Genomic DNA, 17,593 nt, shown 5'->3' with positions numbered 1-17,593 from the left:
AAACAATAATAAACATTTTTTAAAAACCCTAGAAAAATAAAAGGGACAGCACCTATGCCATCTGAGGGGAACAGGGCGGGTGGGGGACATGATGGAGGCATTCCCTTTCCAAAGCCGGGGGCCCAGAAAAATACTCTTGTCAGTCCAGTCAGCTTTTCAACACGGTAGTCCGAAAGGCCTGAGGTTTTAGAGTCGAGAGGTGAACTTCCAGTCTGTGAAATGTTTCAACACTCGCACTCCAGAGAACGAACGGCCCGCTCTGGTCTGCAGGGATTTGAACCCCGAACCTGGGCAGGCACAGAAAAACAAGCCGGTTTCCTCTTGCCTGCACCGGCAGCTTTTAACTACTCTGTTTATCATTCCTGACATAAATAAATGAGAAAAACTCAGACCTTTGAAGAAGAAAAACTTCATCTAATATTGTTAATTAGCCATGACAAACGATGAAATAACATTGTAAATCTTTCATAGAAACAGCCACTAGATTTTAATTACACACATTCATAATTTAGCAAACAACATCGTACTCCACTGTGAGTGTTTAATACGAAGGACACTTTCAGCTTCAGACACCTTCACTTGCCTTTAGTTTCAGAAACCCCCAGGTCCGCTCCCCTGTCCTGCTTCACCGGCCTCCCTCCCCCACCACCCTGCTTTGTTCTTGAAAAGAAGGGGCTTTACAGTATGATAAATATCTTTTTGTTGATTGGACAATGACAGGAGGAAAACTTTTGTTGTGTAAAACATCAATACATCATTCCTGTGTTGAGCAGGCCTTGCTCCAGCCAAAAAAAATTAATGTAGATTTCCTCAGTAATTATCTGAGTGATAGAAAGATAATACAGTGCAGTAGTACAATAAATAGAAGGAAATTATCTAATATCCTTAATCTACTAGGAATCAAATCGAGGTGGAGGTCTTAGCCACATTATGGCTAACAATTATGAACGGAGATTTAACCCTTCCCAAGCTGTCACCCCCAAAAAAAAATTAAGTAAAAGAACAAGATCCGTTTTCCTTCCTAATTCTGAGTATCATTCAAAACATCAGGGAGACTCTGGCAACTAAACAGGACTACACAACCCTTTCAGAGGTTCTAATAACTATACTTTACAAACACCTGCGTTCACTTAACCTAACACACAACCTTGATCTGATACATCCATAAAATGGTATGTGTATCAAGACCTTCTGATGCAGAAGTTCAAAGGAAGAGAAAAATGGTGCTTTCCTTTCGGTCTCCAAGCAGGTTATTTTATAGTAAAAACCATCATTCTCATATTAGCAACCAATTTCAGACTTACTACCATGCCACTGAGAAAGTTAATTGAGTTTCACTCCAAAAAACAAATTCTATACCACTAACAACAAAAATTTAAATAAATTTAAATGAAAAGCCACTGTTTTCATTTTAAGAACAGCATGCATAAAATGATCCAATTGTTTTCACCCCTTTCCAAGTTATCACATTAATGTAAAACCCAATGATAGTTATATTCATGTCAAAATGATTTTTTCACTTCTTCAACAGATATTAATTCATGACACTTAAAAAAAGGAAGGAAGAGGAAAAACACAACAACATGGATACACAATAAAAGATCGAGGGACCAGCTCTTCTTGAAGTAGAAAATAATAGAGAGGGGGTGCTGGAGTTTGGGGAGGGTGTTTCCTGTCTTACTGTAAATGAAATGTTTAAAAATTTTGTATTTATATAAAATGACGGATGGCTTTTCTGTTGTCTCTGTGGCCATCCCTAGGAAAAGCTCATGAAAGCTGTCCACGTTTGAAAAGCCAGGATATAAAAGTATACAAGGCCCATTGTCCAGAGAAAGAATTTAAAAGCAACTCTGGTTGCCAAACCGTGCTCCCCACCCAGTTACCAAACACAGGATACGAGCCCGTTTGTTTACTTCTCACAATTGAATGCATACAAAAAAGGTCTCCACGCAGTCCCCTGGACAGGTCAGTAGTCAGTGTTAAAATGCTCAAATGCCCTGATAAACCTTGCATTTCAGATCCCCTCCCTAGAGCTGCAGTCAAAGGTCTGTTTTCCTTTCTTCGGCTCCTCCCTGCTGCCTAACATAAACTGTCATAACTGCCCGGACAAACGGCCCTTTTAAAACAATCAACTAAGCCTACCTCACCCGCACAGGATGGGATCTTTTTTGTTTTGTTTGTTTTTTTGAGCCTGACTCAAAATTAATTCTGCCTTCCATTTTCCACACCCGTTCTGTCAAACGTTAATGGGCAGTCACTTACTAGGCCGTTTGGGGCTACAGAAAGCTCTGTCTCCTAAGAAGGTCTTAGGTCTACCTCAATGGGGAGCCTGACTTTCTCAAGGAAACACCTCGAGGTGAAGCAACTTTGGACAAAAGTTGAGGGAAGAGACACTGTTCTGGCTCGGGATCAAGTGTCTTACTGCAGAGATAATCAAAAAAGGGAAAAAGGTGGCGGTGGCGGCAGGGGCTGACGATTCAAAATTATGAGCCACTAATGACTTGGGATTCAGTAAATTAATACACTTGCTCCATCTGTCAACAACCAAGCTCAAACCTTGTTAAAATCCTAACCACCAGTCCACATCCTGAAATTGCTACCATGTGACTCTATTTCACGGTAGCACAAAAGGTCCGCCTCCTGGATGATCAGTTCAGGAGACTGCCCCCTGACCTCAAGAGGGTGAGGACCTCTTAGTGCGGCTGGCAAAAGCTCTCAGCCAACTCCACTGGTGCCACCAACACACCCAGTGGGGTCCACAGAGACCCACCCGCGGGTCTGGGCACCCCTGAGGATGTTAAGACTACCCATGTCTTGGGTCACCCTTGCGTTGGGAGTGGACGACAAAATAGGACCACAGCAAAGCTCCTGCCCTATGGAGGCCAACGGGCCACCATGTCGTCTCACCTTCTCCTTGTTCTGGTCTGAAGTTCTCCCTTCTCTCCCCGGCTCCCTTCCCAAACTCGGGCGCCACCATCATAATGGCTACGTGCCGACATGCCCCCCTTTCTGACAGCGGCAATTTGGGCGAGTTAACTTTTATCCTTCCTTCTGCTGTGTAACTTTCGCCTTCACATTTCTTGATCTGCCCTCTGAGCTCATCTGAACTTTCATGTTCTCGCAGCGTGCAGACGTGCATTCCAAACTATGTCTACCAGACCAAATAAGAGGTTAATAAGAAGTGGCAACAGAAAGAAAAAACACAATCCCTGGTAACTGATAAGAATGACAGTGGCAGCCCTTTTTTGTTTGTCTTCAAATATAGAGTTAAAGATCTTTAAAAAACTAAATTTTGATGCCTTTGAAAAGAAAGAAGCACAAAATAACAACAGGGGGTTATTGCCTGCGAGCCACAGGGGAGAAACTCCATAATTCTTATTCTCCCTTTTGAAGGCTGTTAGAAATCTGATTCAAAAAAGCAATAGCAGAAGGGGAAACCTCTTGAGGCTGTAACCATTTCCTGTGATCATGCATAATGTGCTTCAAAAGTGGGTTTTTACCAATTCTGTTGATCAATTGCACCTCCTTCATATCCCTTCTTTTTTCTGCTGTGTTTACATCTGATGTGACTCAATGACAAGCACTGTCTGAGACTGTGAAACAGGCCTGTCATGTTGATTTATGGGCGCATCAAACCACAACTTGTCCAAACTGAAGCTCGCAGTTCATTAATTAGAGAGTTGTGACTTTGAAGTCAGCTTTCAGACTGTGGTTTTTAACATTTGGCTTAATTTATATGCTCTTGAATGTGGATCTCTAAGGAAAAAACTGAAATTCCCTTCTTGTCTTTGAACTTCTTTTGACCGCACAATAATCATTTCTTTGTCCAGAGTGATGCCTGCAATCCCAGAGTCATTAACGCGCATTGAACTGCCACTGATGAGTAAGCCCTACTGAATTAGAAAAACAGCCAGCAAAACAAAGCTGAGAGCCTTCTGCACAGTGATATCTCACAATTACATGCCTTCCCTCCCTGGGCCATTTCCATTTTAATTACTGTTAGTCCTTTAGATTTACATTTTAGACACTTTTTAATCTGTTCCCTTTTTTATTAGAGCAGCGCCCGGTAGCGCGCCACCGTACTTAGGTTGTGTCCGCATTTTCATTGAAACACCTCCTCCCCTTCACCCCCAAACTGCCCCTACTCTGCAGGGGTTTGCATCCAGGCTGCTGAACAGGAAGGCAGGGTGAAAACCAGGCAGGGCACGCATCAAGTGCCCCACTGATGCCGAGGGAGGAGCCAGCCAAGGAAGAGCATGTGTGTCATTCCCAGGGTGGAAAACTAGTGCCGCCCGGCATTCACGCTCACATGAGGCACAGCAGGCATGTGGAGTCGGTGTGTAAGGCTCCTGCCGAACTAACGGGAAGTGGCTGCTTCCTTAGGGCCAGCGAAGAGGCCGCTAAACTGGACCGTAATCTGTTCCCCAACTACAGACTGTGTCATCCCAAGGTGAACAGGTGAAAAGAATTCCAGTCCGTCATAAGAACATGAGGAGGCAAGTGCCATCGGGTAGGATGGAATCCGTAGAAAGATGTCAGGATAACGCACATGTGCCCGAGGATACTCCGACCTGGCGGTGCACGGAAGGGGAGACTCGGAATCTCTCCCTGGGAAGCCCTGGCCACTTCCGGAGCTGACACGGTCACCTAATGAGGTGCTGCGGCCTGGGCAAGAGTCACGGTGATACACCTGCATGCCAGCGAAGCGCAGGTCCCCCGAGCTCCAGGGCAGGGTCTTCCCGGAAACTCGTGCCATCTCCTACCTGCCCGGAGCAATGACCATAGGCATGCAACTCGTGAGAAGTTGCACGGAGACAGACAGGAAGGCTGACTCTTGTTCTGACCTTACTGTCTGTCCAACCTCGCAAGAGATGACTCTTGCAAAGGGAAGGGCCATCCCCTGCACACCTGAGCTCTCTGAGCTGGGGAAAATCCCGGCTGCGTGTCCAGGTAAAAGTGCGCCTAACGTGCTGCCCTCCTTGGCCCCCGATTTTACCGGTCTGCGCGAGGAGCCTCGACGGGGCTGCCCGCCATCCCGCTCACCAACAGGACGCCTGCCGCGGTGCTGGCGTCAAGCACGGGGCAGCGAGCAAGTGGAACCCGGAGACACGTCGGGGAGAACAGGACATTGCCTCGCGGCCTGAGAGCTGAGAACTGATAGCTCGGGTGTGCAATCATTTAAAAGATGAATGACAGTTTAATGGTCACTAGATAGTCCTCTGGGATCTGTGGTTTGAAAGTAAAATATGTATTGTCGGTACCTCTTTAGGCTGTTTTCCAGCATGTTGTTGTTGTAAAAGCTGAAGCTGCAACTGTTCCTGTTGTTTTTTATAAAACTCTTGAAGCTGCTGCTACAAAGGAAAGAGAGGGCGGTAAGTAACAGAGGGTAGCGCCAGCCCACTGTCCCTTTCGGTGCCATCTACAGCTGCGATTTGAAAAATAGCATCCTTTTATCTGTAACGGCCTGACCTTTAGTTTGAAACGCGACCATAAATTTCAGCGCACACTGACTATTCTTGGCATTATTGTTTGAAAAGTAATCTCCAAAATGAACTGGCGAAAAACATACCGTTTTCTGCACAAACTAATTAAAATAAGGCAAGGAATGACCTTTGGTGGTACAACAAAGCCAGAGTGCCCTTGCCTGGAGAGAGCCTGGCGGACGCTGCCGCGGAGTGTGCGCATGCTCTCTGAGGGAATGGGGCTGGCCAGTGTGGCGGGCTGGGGGCTGGTCGCTGCGCCTGCACCAACAGCATGAGGAGCTTCCTCTACCTCCTGCCCCCACCATGTCACCCTGGCAGCTTCTGTCTCTCTGCTTCTGTTCCCCTTTGGTTGGGGTATCCATGAAGTGTGAATGTTAGGGCCCCAGGGCACAATGGCAGCCACAAGTTCATTTCTGCATCGGCATTCATTTGAGAAGCAAAGTCAACCCCGCCCCTGAAAAGGAACCAACTCTGAAAGGTCTCTTTATGTTTAAAAGGAAAACTTCTGCGAGCTTCTGAGTTGAGATGGGGACTTTGAGAGCTGTCACACGTAAACCTGCTCCTAACATGCTCCCCATTCTGCTTTGACTGATATCACTTAGAAGCCCCTGGGCTGACCAAATACAAGAGCGTAAGGCCACCTAAACTGAAAAGATTTTACTCCTTACCAAGGTCAATGACAGCCCTAATCTCAGTCCTTCAGGTACTCTCCGGGCCCAACCCCTTGTCGCTTTGGTGGGGTCCCTCCCTTTTCGGGATGCAAAGTAAAATCAATTATTCAGGGGTCCGGTCTGCTCTCTGCGTCCTGCCCCAGCCACCCTGCTCTGCCTTCTGTTCATGGGACAGGGATCTGGTCAGGGGCAGGGGACGGTGAATGGAGTCACCGGCCCTGTGAGGAGGAGGATGGGCGGTTACCTGTTGGAGCATGAGGGCCTGCTGCTGCTGGAGGAGGACCTGGAGCTGCTGAGGGCTCAGCACCTGTTGCTGGAGGATCTGCTGCATTTGCTGGGGAGTGATAACTTGAGGTGTCATCATAGCCACTGACACGGGAACCTAGAACGTTAATGAAGGATAAATAGGAAGCCAGGAAATTGCGCGCACGCAGCACTCAGCTTTCCGGGGTCAGCGGCAGACTGTCACGAGCCCGCTTCAAGAGCTGACCAGTTTCCCACGCATGGGGTATGTCTCCAGAGGGGTTGGGGAGACAGATCCTATTTAATCGATTATGGAGTTTATGCGAAATGAAGAAAAACAAAAGAAGGCCTCGCAGCACTGACAGGTGTGCAGGCCAGTCTTGCAAGTGGACAAGGAGTCAAGGCTGAACAGATGCTATCTGGGGTTCTGTCAGAACGATCTCAATTTATTAAGGGTCTCTAGTGACAATCAGCTGTGGGAAGTTTCACAAAAACTTGAATTTTGTTTTAGGGAAGAAGGCAAATGGGAGGCAGTGCCTTCTCGATGGCAGCTCATATGGTCCACTTACTGTGTGGATGGTGATTTTAAGAACGGTCAATTGAAAGCTCAGTCCTGTGGGTAACTGAACCCTGGACGCACCTTGCGAACTTCAACATAGACCTTTCCTATGATGCCTTTTACCCTTCCTTATTCACCCAGCATACAGATGTCTCCATTCTTTCATATGCCGTGTGATACCATTAAAAGCTGCTTTCCATGACATTTCAGTGACAAACAGCTACAGTGATGAACTTGATAGCATTTCATATTTGCAACTGTTAACACGTTTCTGCACGGGCATCTTTGCAAGGAACCTGCACACTGTATCTGAAAGGATGATGTCTTGTTCCGATAAAACACTGACATTAAAATGACAGGCTGTCTTGGCCAAGGTTACACAAATTGTATTCAAGCGGATACCTAATGACAATGCTATGAATTCTGCAAGCTTTCTAGAATGTAATTTAGCTATTCAAAATAATCACTGCACTTGTGTTTAATTTGCAGACTACATGAGAACCATTTTGTCAGTCCCCGTAATACAAGAAGACTATTTCACGAAAAATCGCCCCCCCCCAAATAAAAAGGAAAGGAAAAAAAAAAAACAATGAAAGGAAAGACAAAACCTGTATGTCTTCTAACAGTAATATTTAAGCATCTTACTTTTCTTTGGTTTCTAATCAAACATGTGACAGCAAGAAGCTAGAAGCAGTAAAGGATATACTTTGTTAAAAAGGATCTCCTGTCATCTCATGTATTACAATAAAAGGTAATAACATGTTTTGCACTTTGCCTGTGTGCCACTTAAAAAAAAAAATCTGGCAGACAATAGCTGATCAGAAGATAAAAGAATTTAAAAAATCTTTCAGGGGAGCAGTAAGCAAAAGGGAGAAAGGCAGTATTAATTTTATGTAACATAATGTCTTAATATGCAGTTTATCTTGACTTTTTCACATGATTTGTCCTGTCATTTGCATAGCGAGCTCTCATTCCTAATTTCACAGTCATTATGCACTGATGTCCCGATTTCTCAGCATCACTAATTTTGATGAACTAAAAATGGTTCCTGAAGGTCAGATTCATGTACAGTGAACATCCTCCACTGTTGTTGTGGGGATGTTTTGTGCGGGGGGGAGGGGGAGAAGTTTGTGTGCAAGTTTTGCACTCTTTGGAAAACACCAGCTAGAACCTTTGAAAAATTTCATTAACCTAACTCTGGAAGGTCATCAACAAATTCTTCCTATTGCGGTGGCCTTTTAAGTGTAGATGTAGATACACTGTAATTTAAAACAGATGGGCATGTCTGAATATTTTTATATGCAAAAAGGGACAGATGTATATGAATGGATAAATTATCCTTTTAAAAAGCTACTTCACAGCACGAAATATCACCAATGATTAGAACAGTGAACTTGCATTCAATCTAGGGCAAACACAAGAAGGCATTATCAAAACATCTAACCATCTATAAATTAATTCCAATTAGTCTACTTTGTGTTCACACACAAGAAACTTTTTGAATTTTTCAAAATGTACTGGGTGCCAATCACTATCCTGTGAGCTGCTAAAGCCAACGTATCACAATAGAAGTTTACTTTTGCTTGAAGGTTGCATCATCACAGAGGGAGGTTTGATTAAGCAAACAAAAGAACCATGTTTAAGGTTTCTTTTTTCCTCTGCGTTTCTTGGATGATGTACAATATAAATATTCTTGAGCCAGATTTCTGATGGTGATGAACAGGAAAACAGGAATAGGGTGGTGTAAGATCGAAACTGGTGATGGATGTGAAATTAACAGTGTTATAATAGAAGTCATCCTAGGAATAACCTATCTCTTGGTCACAATTTTTGAAAGAACTATGAAGAGCCTAGGTTTGAAAGGGGCACGAGAGAGCTTCTGGGGGTGATGAAAATGCCAACTATCTCGACTAGGGTGGTAGGCACACAAATGTACTCAACTGTCAAATTCTTCCAACTGTACACTTAAAATGAGTGCATTGTATTGTATGTAAAGTATAGTTCAAGAAAATCGATTTTTAAAGTTAAAAAAAAAGGGATTGACATATACAGACACAGGACTGACAGAAACCCTTACAGACAGCCAATAGTTAAACGTACTTTTCCCAGGATTATTTATTCAATGTTTGCAGTCATGTTACTGAACAGTAAAACGAACTTGAGTCTCCTCTTCTGTTTCCCTTTGGACATTTTGATGGAGGTGCTGATGAGTAATAAAATGCTAAAGTAGTAGGCACAGCCAAAGGAGGGAAAGAGGCAAGAAGCCTGAGTAATCCTCCTGCCTGGTGATCGGGTTCTCTGAAAAACCAGAGGTAGGCTATTATATCCTGATGGCCTTAACTTTGCTTTTACTGTCTGAAACCACACTTTCACACCAGTTTGCTCGTGAGCCTTTCAAAGGTGGGCTTGGGCTTAATTTATTATAAATGCGGTAAAACTCAGATTTCCCCAAGTTTCTGCTCTGACATGGCTCAAAAATAGGTTATGGAAGGCTTTCACAAATATATCCAAATGGACCAGAAATCACTATGGGGTAGAAAAGGGGGCATGGGGGGAGGGGGGAATCTGAGCACAGATTAAGGTTTTAAATAGTTAAGAAATATAGCCTGCATATCCAGTCTCTGAACTCCCAATGCCCAACTTTTTCATGTAGCTAGTCCCTACTAATACCAGGAGTCAAAGGGCACACAGTACCAGCGAGAGGCTATTACAGTCCACACTTTATTGCCCATTACTACTGAGGTCATTAGCGGCAAGAGTGATTGTACCGGTCTTAACCTATTGATCACTGTAACTACTATCATTTAATCCTGTGTTGAATGTCTGGAAAGCAGCTAAAGGCACACAAGAGAGAGTGCTTTAGCATTGAGAAATATGGCCAAAGCTTAGAAATTACACTTTGATTCATAAAATCTAGCCAGTGGTTTAAATCAATAGTATTTAAAACAGTCATGTGAGTTTTTAACTACAGTGCTCTGCTATTTATGGGCCTCTCTCTGAGAGTATTCAGTCAAAACTAAACTTTATATTTTTCCCCCAGATTCTATGCCATTTACCTTACCCTCCTTGAGATAAAAACAATAAATTCTGATGGTGCTACGGGGCCCATGCCTTACCTGGGAGTTTAAACTAATTCTTGATTTCTTTCTCAAATGACAATTTAAAGATAGTGCAAAAAAAAATTATATCCCTGATGCTGTAACTACCTTAACTGTTTGAGAATATAGAAATGAGTATGTTTTATGAGTTAACAATGAATCATAGAAGGCAATTTATGAAGAACTAGAATGATTCTGTCTAGCTGCCTTCAGGGATCAGAAATTCAAATTAAACTTCTGGCAGACATTTAAAGAATGCTAACATACAAAACTGAATTTAAAAACACACAGGCACATGCACGCGCGTGCACACACACACACACACACACACACACACACAGTTAACACTCTTTCCCTGAGTTTCAAGAGGAAAACGTGAATTAAAAAAACACACGGCACGGTACACTGTTGACTGATACCATTTGGGTGTGGCTGATCCCAGGTGCACATGAACCTGTGGGAATGGCAGAAATTCTGCCGTGCCTGGCCCTCGGGACGGGACGCTGCTAGTATGGACCTGCTACTACCTTGATGCCAGTACCTGGGGAGCCGTCCTAGCACCAGCAAGCGCTGGTGAAAGCCCAGACACCGTTGGGTCAGTTCTGCCTGATACAGTTTCTTTTACTTCAGATTGACTTTCCATCATCTGAACAGCCAGAAGACTATGAAAATAATAAGCCTTGTGTTCATTTCTTTGATCCCCACTGGGGAAAGGCAGGTGGAAAAATAAAAGGGAGGGGAAAATATCTAAAAAGCAAACAAACAAATAAAAACGCCCATAGAAACAATACTCATTTCTAATCTAGGAGACAATTGGAGGAATTGGGTGGGAGGGGAGATGACACAATATAAGTACTGGAAATAACATGCTATCATTTTTTTTCTTCCTCTTTACACTCATGTTAACTACAAGTAAATGCGGCCTGGGGTAAATAGACACAAATTTTGTAATCAGCATCTTCTCATAATTGCTCTGTATACAAATAGTGAAAATGAGAAGACAAAAAAAAAAAACCTTAAGTACTGTTTTATTTCCATTAATCTGGATCAATAATTTAGAAACCAATTCTAATCTCTGTTATTCAGCACGTGTGTGTCTCAGGGAACTTGAGTCCCTTCCAGACTTCAGGCTGTGTATGGATGATAGGTGACCAGGTTAGGAAGTGTTACCTGGTTCATTAAGTAACAAAAGCAAAAAAAATTAAATTAGAAAGCTCCAGAACATTAACACCAAACCAAACCAAGAAAGTAACCTCATTTAAAAAAACAACCCCCCCAACTCTGCCAAATTTCCTATGACCAATGGATGCTAGCCTGTATAAAAGAAAATAATTACTACACCGTTACCCCTCTGAGAAAGATCAGTTTTCATAATTAATAAGCCAATGGATACAACTGCTATATTGGCAAACAGAAAAGTTAGGAAGCTTCTATCTATTCCCCATGGTATTTAGAAAGAAAGAAAAGAGAAAACACACACACACACACACACACACACACACACAGATACCATGCAAGGCAGCTGTATCATGGAGGAAAGAAAATACATTTCTGACATAATATTTCAGTCTTCAAAAAATAAAAAAGAGCCTGCTATTCATGTGGAAAGTATAATTCTGTTTCATTATGGAATTCTGCTTTTCCGTAGAACTCTTTTAGAGTTAGCTATTTTGCCACAATACTGTACAAAGCATTAAGGCAGGTAATGGTTATTATATTAATGCAAAATCATCTAAGTAGTCAGTCATTAGCATAACTGTTCTCTCAGTAACAATACAACCACCTATTAAAATTTTAGAAAAAAAGAGCTCTTTAAAATGCAATTAGCATTTCATTTTTTATCATTTTGTTTATTACATTCTATCAAGAGAGGCTATCTTTCTTCCAGGAAGAATTGTATGGCCAAGACTGGTCTGCCAATCAGGAGTTATTTCAGGTTATCATCCCTAATAAGCAATCTCTGGTGAAGCTCTCGGAGCTCTTCTTTTGTCTTTAAATCGTTAAAAAAAAAAGTGGCAGAAATTCCTATTTGTTTACAGCAGAGGCATTAGGGGAACCTCCCCTGCTCTCCGGTAACATTTCCCATGCATCCAAGGTTACTCCACTAAGTGCCAGCATAATTGTTTTGGCTCTAATAAATATCAGATTCATTTGCATAAAAATGTAAAGTTTACATAAATTAAATCGCTTTTCCCATTAGCAACTGTTAAATACAGGAAACAATGGAAGCTACATAGGAAAATAATCATCCAGTAAGCACTGATCTTGTCAACTTAGCAACTATTATTATTATTATTTAAATCAAGAGAAAATGCCTCTTGTTTCCTTCCTCAGTCCTTCTCCCGTAGGAGGGTAGGAGCGATGGCAAATGATGTAGGGTACGGGGATCAAACCTGCTATGACAGCTGGTATTAACAACAACAACAAAAATCACTTTTAAGGGCTGCAGACAGGAGGAGGGGCATACTATCCCAAGAAGGAACCCTAGGAAAAGAGTCCATCCACAGTTCGTTAGCTCCTGAAGAGAAATGGCAGAGGCCTTGGCTTCCTAACTTCACTTAGCATTATTCAAAAATAGAGAAGAGAGACAGCAACCGGACCAGTGCTCTTGGAGACACACACGGGAGGAGAGTAAAAGGATACAGCTCGCACAAACAGTTGTGAGTTGAGGGATACTGTTCAACGAAGAAAAGTAAAATGTTTCTCTTTTGTCCATAAGACAATTTTCTAAGACCAAAAATTAAATTTGCAATTTTGTATACCCCCCACCCCCGCCCCCCATGATGAGATTCGGAGGGACTGACTACCTTTGGATTTAAACAGGCAGGTCGGCCCAAATTAGATCACTCCAAAGTTTTATAAGGCCTTGCTGGCTGTACAATCCCCCTGTTTTAGAATTACAACTTAAGTTTCTCAAATTGTTCAGTTTCTCACGCCCGCTTCCAACACCTGCACCTGATACATCACAGTTAAGCTAAGGGGTGCAAATTAGATTCTAATGAGAAAACATCAGTTGCTTCTTTGACAATCTCACCATTCAGTGATTTATTTCTAATGAAGACGAAGCCCAACCAAAAGCTCCCGACGTGTTAAAGGTCAAAATATGTTCAAAAATGCCTAGTAAAATCAAGGCAAATGGGAAACCCGTGAGGACCCGCCTTGTGAAGTGGTATGACAATTAGAGTAATTGTGCAAAAAACCATCTTCAGGAAAAAGTAAAAGGAATTAAGCTGCCACAGCTGTAACAGGTTAGATGAAAAAAATCAAAATTTAATGTATTCTCCCCTGTGTCATCTTGTTTTGTCAAGACATCAAATAGAATTGGGAAGTACAAAATAACAAGCCCTTGAGAAATCACAGCAGCCGACCTTTTTGATGTTGTTGATTTACCTTGTTCTCAGTTATTTGAACAATGATGTTTTAGATTTCAGGGCAAGATAAAGCTTAAAAATTAAAACACGATACCAAGGTATCCTTAAAAAGTGCACCCTAACATTTAGCCTGCACAGTCACTGATGAGGTGCTTTTAACCAGATTTGAAAACTGAGGTATGATGCATGTGTTCAATATTCATTTTTCTCATTCCAAATTAATTTCTCTTCAAACAAACTGCCAGGTTGGAAGAGAGACGCAGAGAAGATTATTCCTACAATCCTAAAGTGGAGGCCCAGTTTAGCTCTTTCCAGACAATTCGAGTCCCTACCATGCGCAGAGGATCTTAAACTAAGAGGTACCTGAATTTTCTTTTCTTTTTTTAATGAGAGAAAACAAAGCTAAATGTAGAATGCCATGCATGAGGAGGAAAAGAAGTATTTGCCCACTACGGAATGACTAAAACGAATGTCCAGAAATATCATGCTGCTTCCAAGAAAAGAAACCTTTCACCAAACAAAAACACATTTAGCTTAGAGAGCTATGACCACCCCCAAATCTAGCCTGGCAGGTACACGTATGCCTGCACTCCTCGTTTGCCCCCAAAGATTAACAGCTCACCAGCAACATCATTCCAGCTTTATAAGAAATATTATGTACAAAGGTGTATAAAATCAATGTATCAACAAGACCGCTTTCTCTAATTCCTCTATGTAGACAACTTCTTCTACTAGAGCAGACACAGGCACCAAAAATTGCGGTAGTTAAAAAGAGCTGATTAAAAGGCTCTAAAGGTAAATAATCCAGTATGCACAAGCTCTGGTAGTTTCTGTAAAACCTGGACTAGTTAACAGCTATTTAATGATTATTCCTTGTCACCGAATTCCTATGTTAACACGTAACACACAGAGATGCAGTTTACGTATTTATTTATTCCGACCTTCTCTGGTCAACTGTTGCTGCTTTTTCCCTTGCCTATAAACCCCAGAAGCGGATTCTAACTGGCTCTGATATTTGACCAGTTACTAAGAGCCTTGTGTAAAGTTTCTCTTTACTGATGTTCATCTACAGCTAAACCACACAATAAAATAAATCCCTCCAACCTTCTTTTTCGCCAATTCAAATTTTACTCAAATTTTCGTTCAGGCTGAGAAGCTGGTCACAATATTCTCTCCTGATTATCTCAGAAACATGGTAACTCAAACACACTTCTGCCACATTCACCAAGATAAATCTGGAATTTTATTGCTTTTAATTAACCTGGATTTTAATTTCTCTGTATCTTGTAATTGTGTGGAGGCTGACTGAAAAGTTGCAGAAATGGTCAGTGTCATCAAAGAGTTTATCTTTCAAGTGACAGCTCCTGACAGCGTGACAAGGCAGCAATGGTGAGGGTTTTGTTTTTAAGGTACATTTAACTGCAAACAACAACAACAACAAAATTCAAACCAACCATTCCTATCATAAGCTTTCTGATGATTTACGGTTTACCAACTGAGCAAGGCTACGCAACACTGCATGCTTTTAGACGCATTATTGCAGCTAGTTGAGATTTAATTAAGATCACAGGCTCTAAAATCCCTGTCAAATGAAAATTCTGAGAAGACAATACACTATAGATCCTCATGCAGAATGTTTCCATTCCATCCTCTGGAAAAATATGAGTTAATCCGCGTTTCTATGGCTGCAGACAAAAGTTCACTAATTTTGTTTTCTTTTGACACTTAGGTTGTTTTCTATTATATGTCATGAGATCATTCGCTCCCAGGGAGGGAAGAAAAAAAAAATCGGGGGGTGAAACATGTTGCAGAAAATGCACTTGACATTATTATCTGACATTATCATAGCTTACCTATGATGTCATCACATGTTCATACAATCATTTCATTTAATGAAATATGTTTATTTAAAAACAACACACATGGGAAGCCTACATTTCTTGAATTACTCAAATTAAATAAGTGACATGTTAGACTTACTTCTTTAACTGATCAGCTTTTATCAGATGAACTGCACATACGAGTAGGAAAGAAAGTTCTTAGAGTAAACAGGAGGATATAAGGCCCCTTGCTTTCATTCTAGAAGTAGTCCTTGTGGTTTAAAAAAAAAATACACCTCTAGGAGATTTCTTCCTATGGATACGGAACCGTTTTTTTTTAAAGAAAAAATTATGATCGTATGGCCCTTTAGCTACGCCAATGTATTTTTATTTGCATCATCTTAATATTTAGTTGCTTATCTCCTGCCTTAGAAATGACAGGTGCTTGCAGTCTCGCTCTTGACAGGCCACTACACAAATAACTGTCTTGCCTGAAAGGGCTAATGCAGTACTAATGAACAATAAATCAACTTTGATTATCAAGTGTCAGCCCAATCCGTTTTCAGTTCAACTCTATCACATCCTAGAGTAAGTCAGCCACTGTCTCTGGGTAGGCAGTCTGTGTTTTGGTTTCATTTTTACACACTTTTCACTGAAATGTGTCAGGCAGCTACAAAGAATCACATAAAATACAAGGAGACATTTTTTTTCAATTTATGCGAAGGGTATTTAGAATGCTTCTGTCTTTAACGGGTTTACTTAGTGATGAGTCTTAACATTCAAGAAAGCTTTGCATTCTTTTCAACAACAGCAACACATCAAATCCTAACCGAGAATCTCAATGTGATCATGTTTGAGGTCTTTGACAATGACATGCTAGCTTGAACACTTTACCACACAGCCACCTCTCACTGCACATACACATTACTCTTAGAAAATCTATGACAAACAAACGAACAAAAAACCCCGATACCAGGCCACTTCTAAAATAAAAAGCTTCAATTAAACTAAAAGAAACGGGGGCTTCTTAACCCTGACTTCCTAATGACAAAATAAATGTAACTTATTTTTTTTTCTTAAGCAGATTAGTCATTGATAGTATGATTCACATTTCCTGTTATCAGGCTTAATTTTCCCCCCAAATGTGTCACTTTCAGAATGTTGGAATCTATGGAAATTAGATGATTTGCATTTTTAAACTGGCTTGATTAGAACATTTGGTCTGTGTGGACAAGAATATAAATTTATTATATTTTCTTTGTAACTGGTAGGCCCTGAAGGAGTTAATCCCAAAGAGGAAGAGTCTATATGTACTTTGCTCTAAAACTTTACCACCCACTTCCTAAAGGTCCCCTCCTTCCCATCACGACTCTGGGTTGGGGGTGGGGAGTAGTCTCCTTTTCCACTGACCCTCTTTCAGGCAGTGTTGACAGTTGAGTGAGTTACATTCAGAGCAGGGGAAGACTGGAGTACCCCGTGGCAATTCCTCAGTCGGCTGCCCGCCCTACCCTAAACCCTGCTCCCTACTTAATTAGCCGGCTAGGTAAATCAACAGAGGCGGAGACTCCCCAACCTGCCTGAGTGTCCCTGTCCCTTCCTAGGCCCGCCTGTTTTGGTGTGGGCTTTATTTCACCCCCTTCCCCCTCCGCTGTGTGTGAACTCCTTGAATTTAAACAGCTAAGCTGAAAATAGCCTAAGACAGATATAGAAACAAACTATCAGAAGCAAAGAAACATCCACACGGGTTACACTGCGATGGAAGGCTCCTTGTATATTTCACACGCTCTGAAAAGTGACATAAATCACACCCCAGATACGTCCCCGAATGGAGTGATGGCGAGGGCTTTACCAAAGTGGCTGCGTGAAGGCCAGACCAGCAGAAAATGAATTGCGAACGAAAAAGAGAGAGAGAGAGCGCGAGAGCAGCACACAAGCAGGACTTCCTCCAACTCTCAACTACACCCCACCCATGAACATTAAAAAAAAAAAAAAAAAAAAAGAGCGAGCGAGGAAGGGGGGAAAACCTCTCTCTCCAGGACTCACAGGCCTGTAGCTCCCTTCATCCCACCTCTTGCTTCCCTCCCCCTCCTCCACTTCCAGAGCGCAACTCCCACCCAAGTTGGTAAACAGCGGCTGTTGTTATTATTTTTTAAAAAGACTCAACTTGGAAACCCTCTGGCGCTCCAGCCCTTCCCCGGTGAGGCCCCAGGAAGCTGGCACCGCGGAGCCCGGGGAAGGAGAGCAGAACGGCAAAGATCAATCATAGGGACCAACCTGACACTCTCCATGTAGCCGCCAGGCGCGCGGAGCCGGCTCGGGGCGCCCGCGCGGGCCGGGCGTGGGGTCCG

The 17,593-nt window shown here is 42.3% G+C and overlaps 1 protein-coding gene across 9 annotated transcripts in view; it reads right to left on the bottom strand.

The window, feature by feature from the left end:
• The window catches only part of FOXP1 (forkhead box P1), a 383,317-nt gene that overhangs the window by 89,602 nt on the left and 276,122 nt on the right, over positions 1 to 17,593 (bottom strand). For 7 of the 9 annotated variants that reach the window (XM_029918730.1, XM_029918734.1, XM_029918735.1 and 4 more), the window contains 2 exons: positions 6,399 to 6,536; positions 5,262 to 5,351 (listed from right to left, as the gene is read on the bottom strand). In XM_029918730.1, the coding sequence (XP_029774590.1) occupies positions 5,262 to 5,351; positions 6,399 to 6,536 (228 nt within the window). Of the gene's footprint in view, positions 1 to 5,261; positions 5,352 to 6,398; positions 6,537 to 17,519; positions 17,588 to 17,593 lie in introns of those variants that run through there. The other 2 variants (XM_029918737.1, XM_029918732.1) reach the window with 2 other exon arrangements.

The sequence above is a fragment of the Suricata suricatta genome, chromosome 12, assembly GCF_006229205.1.
Source record: "Suricata suricatta isolate VVHF042 chromosome 12, meerkat_22Aug2017_6uvM2_HiC, whole genome shotgun sequence".
NCBI lineage: Eukaryota > Metazoa > Chordata > Mammalia > Carnivora > Herpestidae > Suricata > Suricata suricatta.
This window is presented reverse-complemented; position numbering and strand designations above follow the sequence as displayed.